A 21,532-nucleotide genomic window follows, 5' to 3' on the forward strand; every position below is an offset into this window, starting at 1 on the left:
CCAACTCTCATCTCACTTGATTGAAACTATTGCTTTCTTTTTTCACTAAATGTTGAATTTGAAATTAAACGTTTTAGTGATTGTTTAATTTAAAATTAAACGTTATATTTTATATGAATAAATATTAAATGATTTATAATAATTTAAAATTTTTATAAACGAAAATAAAGTTGTTAAAGACACGTCCCATTAAATTGTGCAGGAAAATAATCATATTTGTTCTTAAGTTAGAATAAAAAAATCAAATTTGATTGTTGAACTTAAAAAAATATATATAAATTAAATTAAATGAAAATGATTAACTTTCTACTTTTATTTTCTTTTCCTTTCTCTCTGTATATTCGTCTCATGAATTCTTTCTCACACCCCTCTTTCTCTAATTTTTCAAATTCTCCATAGTCACCATTGTTATAACAAACAAATTACAGTCCAACAGTAATCTTCTTAAATCCAAACAAATCTTTAAACATTAATCTTCCTTTTTTCATCTAATAAAATCCTTTTCCTCTCCAAATCTCAACCCATCTGCAAGATGGTCGTTGCCGCGTCATCATTTGGCCCTTAGGTTGATATCCCAATTAAATTATGTTGAAATGTTTCCAGGCTAGCTTTAGTAACTCAGAGAATGTCGTGCTATTCAACAAACTCCCTATCTGTCCTCCACTTTTGTTGAGGCTGCTCCTGAAGTGAAGATGTGAGTGTTGGACTGAAAGAAGAATTTAGAAAGCCAGCAAAAAAGCCTTCAAGATACCAACTTGAGCAATTAATGAAAGAGAGAAGGTGAGAATTTTTTTTCTTTTGGAAATTGTGAGAGAATTTTGGTTTGTTTGATGTTTTTGGTTTACAACCATCAGATTTTCAATTACTCACTATTATTTTAAACCAAAAAAATCCTAAATCCAGACTATAAAACACACCATATCCAAAGCAGCCCTCAATGCCTAGACGAGAATCATTGCCAGAAAGTAGCCGAAAATGTGCATAACTTGTGTTACATCCTGATTATGTCAAGACCGACCTGAATTTTCACACAAGCGTGGAAGAAGGGGTTAAAGGGCCTGTGTTCTTATACCTAATCGACGCCCAACATGTGTTACTTTGATTGGACCCAAGTGGCTGTATTTTGACTCAAATGGCCAGGTTTTGGGCCATGGTCGAACATATATCCTTAATTAAATGATCTAAATGCGTGCCAGATTTATAATTATTTTGATCCTCTTTTGAATAATAAATTAATAAAGTTTATTGATTATATTTTTCAAAAATTTTAATATTTTATTCAAATAAATAATTTATGAATACTTTTGATAAAATTTTCCCTTTGTCATATAAGATTTCTATCTTCTTCCAACTCCTATAAAGATAAGGAATTAAGCCGAATTTCAAGCTTGTTAATTCTAAGCACATTATTTTTATTTTAAACAAGTATTGCATATAATTAATAATTAGCAAAAAATTATTTTTTAAAAACAAAAAATGTATTTGACTTAATGTATATTTTTATTATAAAATTAAAAGATTAAAAATTCAAATTTCTTAAAAATAAAATTTGAATAATAAAATAAATTAAAAATTAATTTAATTATCGCTTCAACCGACTGTTGACTAATTCAAAGAAAACTCGATCAAATACATGTTATAAGACCGGATAAACTATTAACTTTCAATTCAATCAATCTGATCTATCAATATGGTCCATTTTTTATTAACTGTTTATTACTATTTTTTTCCCTATTTCTAATTGATCATTCCATGTTCAATTTAAAGATTTTATTTCAACATATAAGAAATGAGATGGCATGAATAGACTAAAACGGCTGCACCTTGGCATTTTCTTTTTTTTTTTTCACTACGAAAAAGGTAATTTTTAAAGATTTCAGAAAGTCAAAAAGCTCATTTAAAAAAACTTGGGGAGGCAATTCAAAATTGCCTAAGATTACATAAATTGAGACAGATTTTCAACTTTCCTTGCAAAAGATAGAAAAGTCGGTGCGAAATTTTTACTATAAAACTGGAAACAAAAATAATTTAATCTAGATGTAATGGATTCAATCACAATGAATAAATAAATAAATAAATCTCACCCTCCTATGATGTCATCTATGTGGGAAAATTTTTTTTTATTATTCAAAAAATAGTAAAAGTTTTTTATTTATTTAAAAATAAATAATGTATTTTCACATAATTTATAATTCATATTTGTTTAAATTATTTTTATTTTTTAATGATTTTTATTAACTTTTAAATTTAATTTAAAATTATAAAAATATTAATCATAAATTTAGATGAAATTAGATATTCACCTTTAAATAAAATAATAAAAAATTTTATTAGTTTTTTAGTAATAAAAAGAATATTTTCTTCATCTATACACTAAATAGTTGAAAAACAAATATACATAAATAAATTATTGTTTAATTTAATAAATTTATATAATTATATTTAAAAAAATAATATTTAATAAATTTAATTTAAATTTTAATATCTATATTTTTTATAAAAATAAAATAAAATAATAGGACAGAGTGATTGTATGACAGCTGTTCACTCTTTTTTGGTAATATCAAAACCACATCTTAAACAATTATTATGTTTTTCTTTAGCTTTTAATCTCAAAGCATGAGAGAATATTTCTTTTCTTTTCGAATTTCGATGCGCATAAAAAACTCAGTAACAATAAGTGTTATTAACTGGTTTCCAAAGTTGCCCTTAAAACCTTGATTTTGCTATTGCTATTGCCCTGTTTACTTCTATCAGGCCCTCAAGAGTCGCAGAAATGGAGAACCGTGGAAAGCTTGAAGCTGAGAGGTTAAGTCGCGGTCCATTTTGAAGCCCACCCAGGCATTAAAATTGGCTGTCATTTAATTGGGATTTTTCCATGTTGGTATTGTAGGTATGCAGTAGTGACCGGAGCAAACAAGGGCATCGGATATGAGATTGCAAGGCAACTTGCTTCAAAGGGCGTAACGGTTGTGTTAACAGCTAGAAATGAGGTGAGAGGAAAGGAGGCAACCGCAAAGCTCCACCAGATGGGATTGTCAAATGTAGTTTTCCATCAACTTGATGTTTTGGATGAGGCTAGCATTGAATCCTTGGCAGATTTCATATCTCGAGAGTTTGGGGCGCTTGATATCTTGGTAAGGATGATATATATAGTAATATTCCTCATCAAATTTCTAGTTTCTTCCTTCTATTTCTATATTTTGAGATCTACCCTCCAATATGAGTCAAAATAAATGATTTTAGCCATTATAAAAAGAAAAAAAAATCAAAGTTTCGCAAGTGAAATTCATAAAAGTTTTTTTATTAAAATTCTGTAAATAAAAATTTTAAATTAATAAATTAATAAAATTTAATAAAAAAGTTTATAATATGTAAAAAAATTATTTATAATATATTTATAATTCAAATTTAATGAATATTTATTTAATTATCAATATTTTATCAATATTTTTTACTTAAAATACTTATTTACTAAATATATTAAATTTTATTAAATTTTTTAAAAATTTTATATGTTTGATTTATGTAATAAAATTTTTTAATTTATCGATTTTAATTTTTATTTATTTATTTTTAATAAATAATTTTATAAATTTCACATATAAAATTTTATGTAATTTTTTTATTAAAAAAAAAAAGAAAGAATTTTTTCATGGTATAAAATGCTGAAAAATTTTGCCAAAAAAATTGCAAAAATTAATTCTAATCCAATTTATTGATTAGCCAACATTTAAGGTTGAGATGTTAAATTGGAGTTTTTTTTTTTTTTTTGAATATTGAAAATTTAATAGACAAATATAATGAAATTTTAAAATAAAAAATTGATTGTTATTTCAAAATTTTGTAATTTGACAGTAGTTGTTAAAAAAAAAATAAAACTCTATTTCAATAACAATTTTTTTCCTAACCAACCAGTTAGGGAAAAAAATGCTCTTAAATCCGAATTAGGCAATTAGTTTCTATTCCATGAACTTAATTGGAAGTACTGGATTTGCTCATCAGATCATTTCAATTGTTAACAGGTTAATAATGCAGGAGCTAGCGGCGCTATAGTTGATGAAGACCGCCTTAGAGCCTTAGGCATAGATCCTACAGCATGGGTAAGTAGAAACTTAATTCAGATTATGATTTTTGATAAAAAAAGACATTTGGGGTATTTTAATAGAGATCGATTTTGATATATTGATAGTGAAATTCTATAATTTCATAAAAGGATCTAACAAACTGATATATATTTTTTAATTTTTATTTTTATTTTTTATTATATTTTAAGAAATCTGTGGCATCTCTTAATTACAATGAAGTTTAAAATTTGTGATAATTTTTCATTTTAATAATTATTTTTATGTTAAAATCTAATGATATGGCTAAATTGTTAAATCTTCTAATTATTTATATGTTCAAATTTCTTGTTGCTTGCCAAAAAGTCTTGTTTGGTTGGTAAGAAAAAGGTCTTAGAACCTTAGATCTCAAGTTCAAGCCTCTTCAGACATGAGTTTTTTTTTTTTTTTTTTGGTTAAAAGAAAAATCTTTCTTGTTGCTTTATCATCTATTCGAATCAGCTGATTGTTGGTTCAGCTCTCTGGCGAGGTGGCCAAGATGGTTCAAAGAGTGATTAAGTACACATATGAAGAGGCACAAGTATGTTTGAATACTAATTACTATGGTGTCCAAAGAGTGACGGAGACCCTCCTCCCTCTGCTTCAGCTTTCCAGTTCAGGAGCTAGGATTGTTAATGTTTCTTCTCTTAGAAGCGAATTAAAGGTACTTGCATCCTCTTTTCCTCCCTCCCTATTTCTACCATCATGATTGTTAAAAAACAATAATAATAATTTTTAGGAATTTTTATTTAGAACAGAGGCTACAGTTTGAAGATAGTGCAATTGATTGCAGCTAATGGGATACCTGTTGAAAGCTAACTTTTAAAAGAGCTGAATGAATCAATCGGATTAAATTTCGGTTCAACTTTTTCTTGTTTTAATCCATAGAAAGTTTCAGTACTAATCACCTAAAGAAAGTAACTGTTGTTGAAGCATTTTCTCAAGGGCTAGGAAGAGGCCTTGAAATTTAATGCCATCACAAATTGCATAATAAAAGCTTCAAATTTTGCAGAGGATTCCAAGCGAAAGCATCAGAAATGAACTTGGTGATATAGAGAATCTGACTGAAGAGAAACTGAATGGCATATTGCAAAGATTCTTGAAGGATTTTAGAGAAAATACACTTGAAGCCAATGGTTGGTCGATTATGCTGCCAGCTTACAGCATTTCAAAGGCAGTGCTTAATGCTTACACAAGAATTCTTGCCAGAAAGTATCCCAACATGCGCATAAATTGTGTTCATCCTGGGTATGTTAATACCGACTTGAATTGGCACACAGGGATAATAACTACTGAAGAGGGTGCTAAAGGTCCTATTAAATGTGCTCTCATTCCCGATGGAGGTCCTACCGGCTGCTATTTTGATCAGACCCAAGTTGCTGAGTTTTGACCAACTCTCATCTCACTTGATTGAAACTATTGTTTTCTTCTTCTTTTTTTAATCTTTTTCAATAAATATTTAGTTTGGGATTAAATGTTTTAGATAGTTAATCAATTCAGTATTAAATGTTTTTATTTTATATGAATAAAGATTAAATGTTATTTATTTTTAATAATTTGAAATTTTTACAAACGAAAATAAAATTATCAAAAACACGTGTCGATAAATTGAACTGGAAATAATCAAATTTGTTTTTAAGTTAGAATTAAAAAAAAAATCAAATTTGGTTGTTGAACTCATAAAAAAAATATAAAAATAAAATAAGATTAAAATGCTTAACTTTCCATTTGTATTTTCTTTTTCTTTCTCTCTCTGTGTTCTTTTCTCATCAATTCTTTCTCACACCCCTCTTTCTCTAATTTTTCAAAATTTTCATAGCCACCATGTTATAACAAATAAATTACAGCCGAACAATAATTTTCTTAAATCCAAACACATCTTCAAAAACTAATTTTCCTTTTTTCACCTAACAAAACGCTTTTCCTCTCCGATTCTCAACCCATCTGTAAGATTGCCATTGCCGCATCATCATTTAGCCCTTAGGTTGATATCCCAATTAACCTATTTTCAGATGTCTCTAGGCTAGTGTTAGTAACTCAGAGAAAGTCGTGTTGTTCAACAAACTCCTTATCTTCCACTTTTGTTGAGGCTGCTCCTAAAGTGAAGTTACGAGTGCTAGACTGGAAGAAAATTTACAAAGCCACCAAAAATGCCTTCAAGATACGAACTTGAGCCATTAATGACAGAGAGAAGGTGAATTTTTTTTTTTTGGAAAATTGTGAGAGAATTTTGATTCATTTGGTGTTTTTGGTTTACAACGAACAGATTTTCAATTACTTACTATTACTTTAAATAAAAAAAATCATAAACTCAAGACTATAAAACACACTATATCCAAAAACACACGACTAAAGCGGATAAATTTTGTGTTGTGAATAAAGCTGTTGGAAGGAAAAGAAAGTTACAATTAAAGAAAGAAAGTAGATACTAAAAGAAAGGAGTTGAATAGAGAAAAAAAAAATTGAAAGAAAAAGAAAGGGGAGTCATCTTGTGCATATCTACGAAATGATGGAAGAAAAGTTAGGAAAAAAAATCTGAAGCTATGATAATAAAAAAAGAAAGTTGAAAAGTTTTTGTTTTTATGAAATTAATTATTTTAATTATTATTTTGGTTTTTTTTTTTTTTGAGTTTTGATTAATATTAGCATAAAAATGTTAAGTCAGCTTGAATTTCCTTTTTTTATGCGTTTTGTTACGAAGATGCATGTCTTTTATAATCATACTTTTGTTAATAAAAGTGGTATATTGTTATAAATCGATAAGATTTTATTTTTATTTGTATAAAATAAAATATTTAATTTAAAATTAAATAATTATCTAAATGTTTAATTTCAAATTAAACATTTAACATTTTTTTTATCCAAAAATTCGAGTTTAGTCTATTTATTATCCCACATTGATAGTATTAATCCCTGAATTTCAAAATATTTAATACTTATATTTTTATTAAAAAAATTTAAGGACAATAAATAACGGGATTGAAATTTTACCTTTAATTTAGATGATATGACAATATTATAATAGCGTAAAATGTTGGCATGAAATAATTTTTTTATTATAAAAAAATCATGTTTTTTTAATTAAATAACAATTAATATATTTTCTAAAACTAAAGAAACAAAATTTTTAGTATTTTTCAGTACCAAAAAAATTTTTAGTATTTTTAAAAAATAATATTTTTTTACTAATATGTGCTACATGATAAAATAAGGTTTAGATTGATATATTTTCAATTGCGCCATCAAGAAAAAGAATCACTTGGCTGAATCTTTTTTCGTGTCTAAGACAGAAAACATCACTCAACTTTAACCGTTGGAATTTAACATTGTAATTCATTGAAATTAGGGTTTAATCCAAATTATTTATCCACTTAAGAGGCAAATTCTTTCGTAAAGCTAAAATTCGATTTTCAACATTCATAATTTTTTTTCTCTTATACGTTTTAGATTTTGGTCTCTTTTATACAAAAAAAAATATATAAACTTTATTAAAATTGAAGTTGAAGACTAAGACCAGTAAAGTAAGCTCGTAAAAGAACCAAATTTAGACAAACTTTTTTAAATTTGTGGAATTTATTGAAACTAAATCAGAGTTCAAATGATTTTCCACATCTATTGCAGATTTTTGCGAGGTTAGAGTATTTGATTGCGAACCAAATTTTTTTTTTTTTTTTTTTTGGTATGGAAACGTTATTAGAATTATTGAAAAAGGACAATTTATTATGTATACTTTAAATTTTTAATCAATACCCAAGAATTTAATCACCCTAAATCTTCACACTAACTCATAGAAAGATCACAAGATTCTATACTAAATTTAATCACCCAAGAATTTCCTGTTAGAGGAATATTATAGTGTGAAACCTGTTTTGAATGAGCACATACTATCGTAGGATTTATGTCATGTTGCATATCACATCCAAAAGCATTTGAGAGAAATTGGAAATTTAAAAGTGTAATAATTAATAATTGTCATGTACTTATATATGTTCCTCATTCTCATTGGCATTTCCCACACACTTTAGGCAACCAAATCTTATTCCTCCAACCATAAACCCCAAGCAATGGTAACTATACAACAAAATAAAAAGAAATTTTACAATTAAGAATTCTTATATTTGTTGAGGTTATAAAATATTAAAATACACTATTTATTATAATGTATAGATCAATAATCTTATTACTAGACATAAATTTAAAGAATCATTATCAATTTTTTTATATAGATGTGATTGATCATATAACTGAATTTATTCTATTTTAAAGAGATATCTCAAATTTGAATCAGGCATTTTTAAAAATTAAATTTTAGTTTACGAAGTCAAATTTTAAGTTCGAACATGCGTTTACGCATAAAGAAGATTATAATATCCTCACAGCATTCATTTAAAAGATGATACTAGTTTGATTTTAAATTATTTAAACTTTAGAATACTTTTATAATTTACCAAATAATGTAATTATTAAAAATTTATTTTAAAATTACTCCAATAGTTTGATAACAATTTAATATAAGAGTATTCACAGATATTAATATCTCACTATAAAGAGTCTCCATTATCAAATTTATTTAATTTTTGTGAAAAAAAATTTCATTTGTGATAATCAATCAAAATCTAATTTTATAAATAAATAATTTATTTTTAAAAATAATTTATTTTTAAAAATATCTTTCAATATATTGGTAAGATTTTTTGTCAAGAATTATTTTTTAATATGTTGATAGAATTTAAAAATATATTTTTTTCAAAAAAATTCATTAAATCTTTCAATAATTTAATAAAATTTAATTCAAAATTTAAATCCTCTAATAATTTGATAGGATTAAAAATTTATTGTTTTTGAAAACCCTTCTCTTAAATTTGAAAAGCAATATCAATTAAAATAAACAAAAATTATCTTGTAAAAATTATTATGCAAAAAATATCATGCAACAATAATATAATATCATGCAAATATATTAATTATTATGTAATTAAATATAATCATACAATTATACAAAATATATTTAATAAATCATACAATAAATATAAAAACATACAATTAGATATCAAAAAATCATGCAACTTTATTAAACTCATAAAAACATCATGCAAAAAATAATTTTTTTTCTTTTTCTTTTCTCACCACATTAATTCAATCAACCTTTTAAAATAATAAATATTAAAATATAAATAAAATATAAAATATAAATAAAATCAAAGCAGAAAATAAATTAAAAAAAAAAAGAAAGAAAAACTTACGCTGCAGGTCGAATCGTGAAACAAATTGAGGTGCGGATCCCACGAGTTCATGCAGGTCAGCTCCTTTGCCAAAAGGGCATCGTTTGGCTTAGGTATAAAAGGCAAAATTCTTCTATTTTCCTCAAAACAACTCAACGCCTTCTCTCTTTCTAAAACTAGTTTCCTCTGCCTTTTATCTACACTTCAACCTAAAAACTCAACCGGCTAACCAAACTCCAGCATCGGCGTTGAAAAATTCAAAGGGTATAGAAAAACTCAATATAACCTATAAACCACTGTGAATTCCAGAAGATGGTTGCCCTGAAATCCCTCCAACCGTCGTAAGCCTAGTAGGAAACTTCAAATTTTTAACGAAAAATTCGTAACAAAATCCAAAAAAAAAAAACTTAAAAATTCAAATCAAATCCAAAAATTCAAATCAAATTAAAAAATTCAAACAAATAATGCTTAGATTTAAAACAACTTTCTCAAATCTCAAATAGCTTTATAATCAAATCCAAAAACCAAATTCAAGAAGAAAACCATAATCCAGACCTAAAAAAAAAATCTCCAAAAAATTTTCAAAACACTCAAATGAAAATTCTAAAAACCCAAAAAACCAAAAAACGACGTAATGAATCTCCAAATAAAATCCAAACCCAAAGAAAAAACTCAAAATGAATCTCCAAATAAAATCCAAACCCAAAAAATTTTTGTATGCTCCGACAATTAGAATTTGCTTATTGCCTTTTGCTTGCTATTTGTATTTTTTTTTATAAAGATTTAATCTCTTTAAATTTGAAAAAAATTCAACATAATAAGAGTTTTTTGTGATTTGATTTGATTTAATTTTTTGTAACTTTTCACTTTCATGAAGATTGAGATAAAAAATTTCAAGATTATTCAAAATGAAATCGTTCTTTCCTTTTTGGTTTTTTGACTTTTTTTTTATTTTTTTACCAAAATAAATCACAAAATTAAAATCAAACTAAATTTAAAAATCAAAATTAAAATCAAAATCAAAATAAAAATAAAAATTAAAATCAAATTTCAATTAAAAATTTTAAATCTTTATCTTATTAAATCTAAAATTTCTCAATCGGATCCATTATATGATTTTTTTATTTTAAAAAGTTTTTAAATAAAATGAGATATTTACACCGGTAAACTAAGTTCCCGTATGGATAGAAATCTTTATATTCAATCGGTAGTGTTTTCTCTAGTAAAGAGAGAGAGAGAGAGAGAGAGCACTAGGCTGGCCGGTGGGCCATCTTGGACCTCTAGGCTGTTCTTATTTTATTTTATTGTATTTGTTTACAGTAACGTTTCATAATTTGCTCTGGCAGATTGTACCGTTGAGATTTTTTTTTGCCTGTAATTTTCTTCTCTTTGAAATACTTTTTCATTTTATTCACCAAAAACAGAAATCTTTTCTTTCAATGATAGAGGAGTTTTAAAGTGCATTTAGACGTCTTCAAAAGGTGGGGAAAGAGTAGAGTAGAAGTATACATTATTTATTCTGAGGTGGTTTTAGATAGCGAAATATGATACTTCCAAGACTATTATCAACTTTCTGTCTCTCTCAAGGTATGGAATGGATTTTAAATAATTTCTTCCAATGGAGTGGAACTTGGACTTTAGACTATTATGCGGACGCTACATTCAACATTATATATAGAAATAGGAAGACTTGAAAATGACTTGTCTTAAGCTCCCAGCCCTTACTCTGCACCTGCACAGAACAATCTCTTCCAATAGTTATACAATTTAGACTTTAACCACTAAAATGGATACCCTTGATAGAGAAATCCAAACTCCAAATTCAGGTCGCAAACAAGGCGGCTGGATCACCTTCCCCTTCATTAGTGGTCTCTTTCTCACCTCTTGCATGCCCTTAACTCTGTTTCACCATTCATAGATGTGTCATTTTTTTGTAAATGCATGCGTGATGGTAGCTGATAATGTTTAATTTTTCTATAATGTCAATCCAGGGGCATTGGCAGGCTTGACACTGGCTGGTGGAGGGTGGGTGGCGAACCTCATCGTATATTTGATTCAAGTATTCAATTTAAAGAGCATTGATGCTGCTCAGGTTTCGAATGTAGTGAATGGAGGCTCAAGTCTGTTTCCTATAGTTGGAGCTATCATAGCTGACTCTTTCTTGGGCTGTTTCTCTGTTGTCTCAATTTTTTCCTGCATCTCTTTACTGGTAATCCTTTCAATTCCCTTTACAATATCCAAGTTTGCCTTCATGCATGTGTTTTCTATGATCATACATTAAGCTCAGGACCTCACGCTGCATTTTCAAAGAGAAAATAGATCTATTTATATAATTCTAAGTTAATTATCATGCTCAACATGTGATTGATTTGTCCATTTTTGATAGATCTATTGCTGTTATCCATTTTTTTTTATTTCCCCTTTTCAGGGCACAGGTTTTCTTGCCTTAACCGCAACACTCAATTCATTGAGCCCTCAACCCTGTAATGATGGATCCAGCTTTTGCAAAGCCCCATCAAAGGTTCAATTCCTTGTTCTTTATGCAGGAATAGCTCTGGCATCTATTGGTCAGGGAGGCACGCGTTTTACTTTAGCAACAATGGGAGCAAACCAATTCCATAAGTCCCAACAACAAGGGATTTTCTTCAATTGGTACTTCTTCACTCAATACACTGCCTCTGTTGTAAGTTCCACAGCTATAGTCTATATTGAGGACAACGTGAGTTGGGGGGTGGGTTTTGGACTATGTGTTGCTGCTAATTTCATTGGCTTAGTCATTTTCTTGTTGGGAAACCGGTTCTATTTGCATGACAAGCCCCAAGGGAGTCCATTTATGAATATAGCTCGTGTAATAGTGGCTGCTTTTAAGAAAAGAAATTTACCACTCTCATCCATGGGCGAGGATTATTACAATGAACATAATCATCCGATGACAATGGAGGCTGCAGCACCTAAAAACAGTTTCAGGTATGACACATATTAACATTACTTCCATACATTAACACTAGAAGAAGCAAATTTGGATGTGGGCTCCTACTCCTAGGTTCCTTTGCTTATATATAACAGGTCAATTTCCTTTCTTTTCTTACTCTTTCCTTTCCTCTCCTGTCATTTTCTCTTTAGATTTGCCTTTCCTCCTACATCCTAGAAAAGTAACAGATAAATTCTCTCTCTATATACAAATATATATATATATATATATTTATATATTCTTTCTCACTACGAAACATTTTTAATGTCATTAATGTGACTTTATTAGTTGAAAGCAGCAATCTAACAAGCCTCATCTTCCCTATTTCTCGTAAAATTTGAGAAATAAAAAGTCTTGGATTAAGGAACGTTAGAAAATTAGAATGAAAGAAGAAAAGGGAAAAAAAATTAAGAAAGTAAAATGTCATTAATGCATGTAGATCATTTTCCTTAAAAGTTTAATATACTAAGGATACAACAAAACCCTACACATTTTAAGCAAAAATAATGAAAATGATTTTATAAAAAGATTTTTTATATAGTTGAAGAAAATATATGTCATTTTATCATGTTATTTCATAAGATAACTCTTGATGAACAAATGTAATATTTCATCAATAATTAAACATTATTATTCTGTGTGATCAATTGTAATATTTCATCAATAATTAAATATAACTATTTTTATTCATAAAAAATTATAACTATTTTTTGTGAACAAACAAAACTTTATGTTTTATAATTTATATTTTAATTTATGAAAATTAGCTATAATAATTTGTCACCAATCAAATACTTAATTCACCAAAATTATTTTATAAATTTTTTTATCTAATCTAATATAAATAATAAAATTCACTGATATTTTCAACCACTAACAAACTCACAATAATAAAATGTGAAGACTCCTTTTCTAGCTTAGGGGACAACGTCCACTTTATACATTGTATATAGTCAACTTGAACGGTTCCGTCAAAATCTATGCATTCACTCAAAAAAAAAAAAAGGGTTTAGTGAGTGGAGAGCCCCACCGTGTTCCTTAAAGCCATCACGTTTTGTCGGGTTTCCCGTTTCTTTAGATATTTTTTTCTGACAGATCTTTCTTGTCTAATTTTTTTTTTCTTATCCTTTTGGGTGGGCAAAGTCTTTGATCTTCATGATTTCATAGAGTCTGCGTACATATATATTGATAGCACTCATCCAGAGTACAGGATTAGGACCTGGTGGTGGTGTTGGTTGGACAGATAAGTGGAAATATTAGAGTCCAAGGTGGCGCACATGATGTACTTGTACATGATTGTGAATAAATTTAGCCTAGTCTGGTTATAACAATAGTAGTCTTTCTGGTGCCATGATCACATATCGTGCCAAATCTTTGCTAACATTTTACAAGGAAGATCACCAATTCATGAGTGACCCACATCAGATTCATCAATTCCATATCTAGGTAGTGGTCAATGTGGGCAATAAAATGTGGGTTTGACATGAAAAAAATGACTGGCAATCGAAAATAACCTTCTACTTTTGTTAATTAAATGCAAAGTTGCAATCTTTTGTTGTAGGGTCCTCAACTGTGCATCATTAATAGCTGAAGGAGACGTTGGATCAGATAGCTCAATAGCAAAGCCATGGAGTCTTTGCACAGTGCAACACGTAGAAGATCTGAAAACCTTGATCAGAATTATTCCGTTATGGTCTTCGAGTATATTTTTAGGCACTCCAATAGCAATCCAGGCCAGCCTCACAATACTCCAAGCTCTAAGCATGGATCGTCACCTTGGACAACATTTCAAAATCCCTGCCGGCTCTATCCTAGTCGTAGTGTTAATTTCCACATCCGTTTTTCTGACTCTGATTGATCGATTCTTGTGTCCTATGTGGCAGAAGCTGACTAGGAAATCTCCATCAGCCCTCCAGCGAATCGGTGTAGGCCACGTGTTAAACGTGCTAGGAATGGCCGTCTCAGCATTGGTGGAATCAAAACGGCTCAAAATTGTCCATGTCCACCACCTCCAGTCTCAACCAACTTCCATAGTGCCTATGCTGGCTTTATGGCTGTTTCCCCAACTAGTTTTGGTTGGAATTGGGGAAGCCTTTCATTTTCCAGGACAAGTTGCACTCTATTATCAAGAATTCCCAGCATCTCTAAGAAGCACAGCAACTGCTATGATTGCCTTGATCATTGGGATTTCTTTCTACTTAAGCACTGCTATAATTGATTTTCTCAGGAGGGTTACAAGCTGGTTACCCGATAATATAAACAATGGGAGGCTAGATAATGTGTATTGGATCTTAACTGTGGTGGGGGTGCTTAACTTTGGTTATTACCTTGGTTGTGCCAGGTTGTATAAGTATCAAAATGTTGAAAAAGCAGTGGCTGATAGTTCTGGTTGAGATTAATATATGTTTGACAGCAAAGAAACTTCAATTTATTATCTTACTGCTTCTTATACTTCTAATATTCTCTTTGATTTCATGTTATTCACATCAATATTTCATGGAATTAAGATTAAATTAGTCATTGTAAATTCAATTTTATTAACTTTTGAACAAAAAGTAACAAAATTGATGTAAATTTGTCGCTTACATTAACAAATATTCTGTGAAATATTCTAAATCCTTATTCTAGTATAAAAATTAAAAGTATAGTGATAGTGTTCTATCACTTACGTTAACATGGTATTATTTATATTTAATAAATATCTAATTTTTTGTAATCTTATATTCAATCAAAATGGACTCTTTCATTTTCTATTATGATAAACTTCTTTTATATTCACTTCCATGTGATTGGACCTGTTAAATTGATATTATTTCACATCTAATAAATATCAAATTTTTTATAATTTAGATCTCTTCACCTACTGTCAATCAATTTTAAATTGAATGTTTAACTGCTTATAAAAAATTATACAAAAACCAAAATTTTTTAAGTTAGATAAAAAATTTTAACAAAAACTAGATATAAATTAGGTAAAAACTAAAAAAATGTGTTTTATATTTAACTGTAATATAATTTGAGACAGACAAGACATAGACACATGAATTGTTAGATCTTCTCTCAAGTATCTTGGCAGGGACGAACTTGAATGAAATCCAGCAGGATTTGCAACCGAGCGATTTAGCGTATGTATGATCTTTCTGCTTCCAACTTAATTTTTTAAGTCGTCATATTAACAAATGTTCACAACTGTGGATTGCAACTTACTAGAGAAACATGTCTGCTTAGTGTTCCATTAAAAAAATCTAAAATTAGTTGAATCCATAATGCAAGAGGATAGGATGTCAAGAGGAAAACATTTTTCCTTTTCATAATAGAAATGTGACTGCATTTTGAATTGACATCACTGAAACGTTTTTAATTTGTTAAAATAACAAAAATAATTGGAGAAATGGTGAGAATAAAACTAATTTGCTTTGAGAGGCATCTGATTCTATAAGTTGCATTGGCATCTCTTTTGTCATTGGATAGAAAAATGGTGAAGTAATTGTATGATAGTTGTCACATATATTCTGATAAGAAAAACCCAACAAAATTCTATCGTCAACCATACAGAAGACCAACTTTCTAAATTGCAACTTCTACTGCTCACTGTTGATGTTGTGAGCCACCATAATCCTTTTGATTTTTATGCCCCATATCTTGGCTTGATGCGCAACCATAGGAGTTCATGGATGACTTTATCTTTTCACTGACAAGGAGAGAAGCTGAGAACTCAGCTGGTGGAGAATATGTAACAGCATTCTTGCATTCTATATAATGACTTCCATTCAGTAGAACATACATATCTAGCTCAAAGTTTCAGCAAATATTTGTTCATCAGCAACATGGGTGGTGAACTCTCTGGCAATGGAGAGGCACAAATATTGCCAGATTCTGCTCGAAAACAAGGCGGTTGGACGGCTTTCCCCTTCATTGCTGGTCTGTCTCTCTCCCACCCCCTCTCTTTCTTCTATCTGTTGAAGTGTGTCACCCAACCTTGTACTGACAAGTAAAACCATTTTTTTTTCTTTTTTTTTCACTAAAACCAGGGACCCTGATGGGATCGAGCATAGCTCTATCAGGATGGGCAAACAACTTAATTGTGTATATGATAGAAAAATTCCATGTGAGGAGCATTGATGCTACTCAGACTTTTAACATTGCAGCTGCGTCCACTAGTCTACTTCCAGTAATTGGAGCAATTCTTGCTGATTCCCTTTTAGGATGCTATTCTGTCATCTGGATGTCTTCTCTTGTCTCTATCCTGGTAATAGCCTTCCTTTACACAAAACAATTATACTAGTTAAAGTAGAAACAAGAATGAGAATGGCTTCTTCAGTATCTGGCTAAGCATACTATATATCAGTCATTACACAATTTCAAACGCATACCATGCTATTGAGGTATTGGTACAAATGAAGAAAAGAGACTTGTCTGACAATATGGTACATATGGATATTAACGTAAAATAGTTACTGTTTCTCTTGGAAAATGGATGAAACAAGGTTTTAGCTCATCATTAACTTAACTTTATTAGTCTGACAATATGTCTAGAGCTTGCTTTCTTTTTTCTGTCGACACGATGGCGGCGTATCAACCTTGATATTATGGATGTCATGTTTCTAGCATTGGCATCTTCGAATCCTTTCCTGAATTAGCCAGTTCACCTGGTCTATATGTAGGTCTCAATCATAACTTAGCCACCTAATAACTAGAACCTTCAGAGCAAACCTAAATGGCTACACCTCTAAGAACTTTTTGGTGTTATACCATTTCCGTTGGAATAGACTCTGTGAGCACAGTAGGGTGATTTGCCTGTTAATAGCCAAAGATGCAGCCAAAATGTTGCAGTAGCCTTGCAATATTTCTTTCCCACTAATAAAGATGAGAATAGCACTTTGTACAGCAATCTTTTGCCCATATTCACATCTTTTTTTTGGATCGATACATTCACATCTTCTATTTCTCCTCTTTATGCAATGTTGTAAAGCATGAAAGCTAAAAGAAACAACAAAGTAAAAGAAGCAATAGTTATTCAAACTAAATTCCTAGTCTGAAATGTAATCCTCCGATGACAAACTTTCTTAATACCAATTGCCACTGCATTTGCAGGGGATTCTCGTTATAGCCTTAACTGCTATGCTTGACCCTTTAAGGCCTCAACCATGTCAAATTGGATCAAGCATTTGCCGAACCCCATCAAAAGTCCAATTTTCGGTCCTTTATTCAGGCATAGCACTAGCCTGTATAGGGGTGGCAGGCACTCGCTTCACCATTGCAGCTATGGGAGCTAATCAATTTGATAATTCCAAGGATCAAAGGATTTTCTTCAATTGGTTTGCTGTCACTTTGTACACCTCTATGGTATTAGGTGCTACAGTAATTGTTTATGTTGAGGAAAATATAAGTTGGGCATTAGGATACAGCCTATGTGTTGCAGTCAACGTTATTGGATTAGCCATTCTATTGTTAGGAAGACGTTATTATCGAAATGTGAAACCTCAGGGGAGTCCTTTCACAAGATTAGCTCAAGTCGTCATTGCAACTATTCTCAAGAGGAAGGTTCCTCTTTCATCCCGAGCTGAAGATTACTACCATCAGAAAGATGGACCAATGGAGAACAGAGCTTCAATGCCAACTAAAACCTTCCGGTATGAGTTATTTTCAACATTTTGAAATTCCACAACTAAAAGTTAAATATTGATCAAAGATGCTAATTATTCATTTAAAATATCTTGAGCAAAACTTCAGTTTAAAATTATGCAAATTTAACAGAAGCCAGAGATCTCAATTCTGTCTTTAGAATTCTTATTTAGTATATCAATTGAAGTGCCTTGATTGCCATATTTGTAACATTGTACCAATTAAGAATTGCAGGTTTTTAAACCATGCCGCATTGGAAACTGAAGGAGACACCAAGGTGGATGGATCAATTGCAAAATCATGGAGGTTGTGCTCAGTACAACAAGTTGAGGATCTTAAAAGTCTATTAAGAATTTTCCCGTTGCTGTCAAGTAGTATTTTGTTGTGCATCACACTACCGGTTGTAAGTTCCTTGACAATCCTCCAAGCTCTAACCGTGGATCGCCGTCTTGGGCCAAATTTAAAAGTCCCAGCAGGGTCTATGATAGTATTCATACTAACCTCAACTGCCATCAATCTCACTCTCATCGACCGATTCCTTTTTCCCCTGTGGCAGAAGATAACTCGCAGATCACCAATGCCGCTCCAACGAATAGGACTTGGCCACTTGTTTAACATGACAGGGATGGCTGTTGCTTCCCTCGTTGAATCAAAAAGGTTAAAATTAGCTCAAATCCACCATCTTTCAGACCAGCCAGGGTCCACTGTTCCTATGTTTGTCCTGTGGTTGGTGCCACAGTTAGTGTTGGTTGGACTTGGAGAAGCATTCCATTATCCAGGACAAGTCACACTGTACTATCAAGAATTTCCAAAGCCACTGAGAAGCACAGCAACTGCAATGATTTCAGTAGTGGTGGGAATCGCCTACTATTTTAGCACTGCCGTGATTGATCTAGTTCGCAGGGTTACTACATGGTTACCGGACAATATAAACAAAGGAAGGCTAGGGAATGTCTATTTGATGTTTGCAATGATGCAAATGTTCAACTTTTTTTATTTTCTATTCTGTGCCAAGTGTTACAAGTATCAGAGTGTGGAGGAAGGGAGTAAAATTAATAATGAGAGTTCTAACGCAGAGATATGATGCTGAAGTTGAAGGAACTTAGAACATGGTCATGGTGTAAGCCTATATCATCCTCTCCCTATTTCAAGAACAAGATTTGTTGGAATTCGAGAAGCATTTCAACTTTTTTCTGGGACATCGAACCGTAAAGGATGGGAATGACCATTCACAGCTTTTAAAAGAATGATGATGGGGAAGAATATGCAATATTAGATGCAATTAAAAATGTGTAATGATAATCATATCCAAATATACAGAAAGCATTTCATTTCGAAAGTCAAACTGCATTGATATATATCACTATTTTCCTGTTTCTTTTTCTACAAGGAACGGCTAATCGGGTAGCCAAGCTAGCCTTGCCTATCTGTTTTAGAAGTATTTTGGTCACAGGAATATCTGGACGCTACATTATTGCCATCAAGCCAAAAGCCATTACAGTGCAAAGAAACAGACAGCTTCAGGTATGATTGCGTTGACAGGCCTCATATCGAATGTTCCATTTTTGAAAATCGTGAAGGACCCTTCACTTTACACGATCATAAGATGGAAGAAAACAATGTTAGTTGTTATAATGCTGTTAAAGGAGGATGATGATGATGATGATGAAGGAAACAAGAGAAATTTAAATTTTCCAAATATTGATTATCCAACTAAAATTTAATTGAAAACATCAAAGTACACCGCTTGTATTAGCAAGTTGGTGGGGTTGTCAGATACAACTCTGCCCAATTTTTGTGTTTTCTCTTCCTAGGCCTAGGAACCTTGTCCTAAATCTGCAATTCATTGTATAAACAGTTTTTTTATTATAAAAAAAGCGAAATAATGTCCTGAAACTACACCTGCTAGAGACTAGCACTAAATTAGTACAATATAACATGATCATCCCTCTAGGAAAAACTGCTAAGCAGCTTTCATAGGAAAAACTGTTGATCTTGCTGCTGTGCACTGAGACTGCTTCAAACTTTTTGGGACAAATCTTCTAGCCCTAACTTGCTTCCCATGAATGAAGAGTTTCACCAGCTTCTTACCCCCAAGAATCCTTGACATGTCTGAAAGTGACCGTAAAACGACACAAGCAAACAGCGGCTGTGGGTTTTGATCCATATAGATTGCCTCCACACATTTGCCAAATTTCCCTACGATGAAACCATGAAGATCATGGTTTGAAACAGGATGTCCCCTAGAGAAAGTCATGAACAATGTTCGGTCTTCTGAGTCAATTCTGGCCTTATCCTCTGTAGCCAACTTCTGTTGCATTAAAAGCTCCCCATTGTCTCCCCCATAAAAAACTTGGCATTGTAATTCACTGTTAGATTTTGAAGATTTCTTGGAAGCCAAGTGAGTTAGAACTATATCAACAAACGCTATTTGGCACACATCTTTCACAAAGTCCTCAATCATGCTTCTAGCACTTGGCCTGTTCTTAAAAAGATAACCCAACAAGATATCTTGACCAACAAGTTTGCTCATCACTGGGAAATCCATATCGACCCATGGAAAATTTTCTTGAGTAGAACAATATAAGCAGGCTAAGCACATTAGGGCCTCTTTGGCTAAAGAAGAAAGCAATGCATCAGGTAATTGTTGGAGGTTGTTGACAAAGTTTTTAAAGCCTGTTCTTTCAAGAAAATTCCAAAAGCCAACAATTTTCATGGATGGGAAAGGGTCGAAGCCTAGGCCTATAACCAGTCTAGAATATGCCTTGCGGTCAATGTTGTGAAATTCTTGAAGCTGTTTAAGGGTAAGTTGTGAAGCCAATGTCATGGCAGGCAATTGCTTAGAACAGTCCGAACTCTGAACAAGAAAGGTTTTGCGGTTTGCGTATTGGGAAAAGACAACTGGAAAATCAAGAAAGGAAGAATGAAAGACTTGAAAGACAATGAAATACTTAAATAGAAAGAAAGAAAGAAATCAAGAAAAATCTTTTGCCGTTGGGAAAATCATATATTGAGAAAGGCAGTGGACTTTCATACGTGGTAAATTCAAAGGTGATACTTGAGAGAGTTTATACTAAAAGAGGACGATTTTCAGGTGAAATATCCTAAAGTTGAAGAAAAAAAAAAAAAAACCCACATAAACTGTCAAGAATGCAAGCCAAGGTTTCTTTTTCTTTTTTACTTACATTTTGATTGATGATCGGATTTAATCATAATGAAACCAAACCACAACAGAACTAAAATCTTCTTATCCAAGCAAATAGAGAAAATTATATGGTTATGGTTTTTTTTTTTTTTTAAGACTTAAAAAATGAAATATTCAAACCCAATTGTTTAAAAAAAAATTCAATCATATATTTCTTACGTCCCATAAATAATGTGTGAGTTGATTATTTTAAGATAAATTTTTGTAAAATATGCAATTAAAATTAAATAATCATACAAATCAGTATCATTTTATTATAATAAAATAAATCTTCAAACATTTATTTTCACTTAATTGAATTCTTAATTAAAGAAAAATTTATTTATAACCATAATCAATATTCATTCATTTAAAAATTTTATTAAATAAAAATAAATATTTAAAAGCTTAATTAAACAAAAATAAA

The 21,532-nt window shown here is 30.7% G+C and overlaps 4 protein-coding genes across 4 annotated transcripts; 3 read left to right on the plus strand and 1 right to left on the minus strand.

Annotated features, from left to right (window-relative positions):
* Positions 1-2,635: 2,635 nt before the first annotated feature.
* LOC111285458 (short-chain dehydrogenase/reductase 1-like) lies at positions 2,636-5,645 on the plus strand. The gene is made up of 5 exons (XM_022874931.2): positions 2,636-2,808; positions 2,894-3,137; positions 4,026-4,103; positions 4,582-4,767; positions 5,116-5,645. The coding sequence occupies exons 1-5, from the start codon at positions 2,777-2,779 to the stop codon at positions 5,491-5,493; spliced, it is 918 nt and encodes a 305-aa protein (XP_022730666.2). The 5' UTR covers positions 2,636-2,776; the 3' UTR covers positions 5,494-5,645.
* A 5,383-nt stretch (positions 5,646-11,028) lies between these two features.
* On the plus strand, positions 11,029-14,735 carry LOC111285977 (protein NRT1/ PTR FAMILY 2.7-like). The gene is made up of 4 exons (XM_022875720.2): positions 11,029-11,193; positions 11,317-11,534; positions 11,754-12,292; positions 13,858-14,735. Exons 1-4 carry the CDS (start codon positions 11,112-11,114, stop codon positions 14,687-14,689), a joined length of 1,671 nt encoding a protein of 556 aa, XP_022731455.2. The 5' UTR covers positions 11,029-11,111; the 3' UTR covers positions 14,690-14,735.
* A 1,262-nt stretch (positions 14,736-15,997) lies between these two features.
* On the plus strand, positions 15,998-19,274 carry LOC111285766 (protein NRT1/ PTR FAMILY 2.7-like). Its single transcript, XM_022875365.2, has 4 exons — positions 15,998-16,217; positions 16,328-16,545; positions 17,391-17,929; positions 18,156-19,274. Exons 1-4 carry the CDS (start codon positions 16,124-16,126, stop codon positions 19,003-19,005), a joined length of 1,701 nt encoding a protein of 566 aa, XP_022731100.2. The 5' UTR covers positions 15,998-16,123; the 3' UTR covers positions 19,006-19,274.
* Positions 19,275-19,813: 539 nt separating this feature from the next.
* Positions 19,814-20,890, minus strand: LOC149518387 (uncharacterized). Its single transcript, XM_089761991.1, has one exon. It carries the CDS (start codon positions 20,746-20,748, stop codon positions 19,885-19,887), a length of 864 nt encoding a protein of 287 aa, XP_089618117.1. The 5' UTR covers positions 20,749-20,890; the 3' UTR covers positions 19,814-19,884.
* Between the last annotated feature and the right edge of the window lie 642 nt (positions 20,891-21,532).

Source organism: Durio zibethinus, chromosome 6, assembly GCF_047325235.1.
Source record: "Durio zibethinus cultivar Kanyao isolate XHJ-2024 chromosome 6, ASM4732523v1, whole genome shotgun sequence".
Lineage (NCBI taxonomy): Eukaryota > Viridiplantae > Streptophyta > Magnoliopsida > Malvales > Malvaceae > Durio > Durio zibethinus.

Excerpts from the sequence above, each read along its gene's own strand:
- LOC111285766 (XM_022875365.2), top strand. The coding sequence starts at position 16,124 with ATGGGTGGTGAACTCTCTGGCAATGGAGAGGCACAAATATTGCCAGAT. Across the intron at positions 16,546-17,390 it reads CTTCTCTTGTCTCTATCCTG|GGGATTCTCGTTATAGCCTT; the intron begins GTAATAGCCTTC and ends CTGCATTTGCAG. Across the intron at positions 17,930-18,155 it reads ATGCCAACTAAAACCTTCCG|GTTTTTAAACCATGCCGCAT; the intron begins GTATGAGTTATT and ends TAAGAATTGCAG.
- LOC111285458 (XM_022874931.2), top strand. The coding sequence starts at position 2,777 with ATGGAGAACCGTGGAAAGCTTGAAGCTGAGAG. Across the intron at positions 3,138-4,025 it reads TTGGGGCGCTTGATATCTTG|GTTAATAATGCAGGAGCTAG; the intron begins GTAAGGATGATA and ends AATTGTTAACAG. Across the intron at positions 4,768-5,115 it reads CTCTTAGAAGCGAATTAAAG|AGGATTCCAAGCGAAAGCAT; the intron begins GTACTTGCATCC and ends CAAATTTTGCAG.
- LOC111285977 (XM_022875720.2), top strand. The coding sequence starts at position 11,112 with ATGGATACCCTTGATAGAGAAATCCAAACTCCAAATTCAGGTCGCAAA. Across the intron at positions 11,194-11,316 it reads CACCTTCCCCTTCATTAGTG|GGGCATTGGCAGGCTTGACA; the intron begins GTCTCTTTCTCA and ends ATGTCAATCCAG. Across the intron at positions 11,535-11,753 it reads TTTCCTGCATCTCTTTACTG|GGCACAGGTTTTCTTGCCTT; the intron begins GTAATCCTTTCA and ends TCCCCTTTTCAG.
- LOC149518387 (XM_089761991.1), bottom strand. The coding sequence starts at position 20,748 with ATGACATTGGCTTCACAACTTACCCTTAAACAGCTTCAAGAATTTCAC.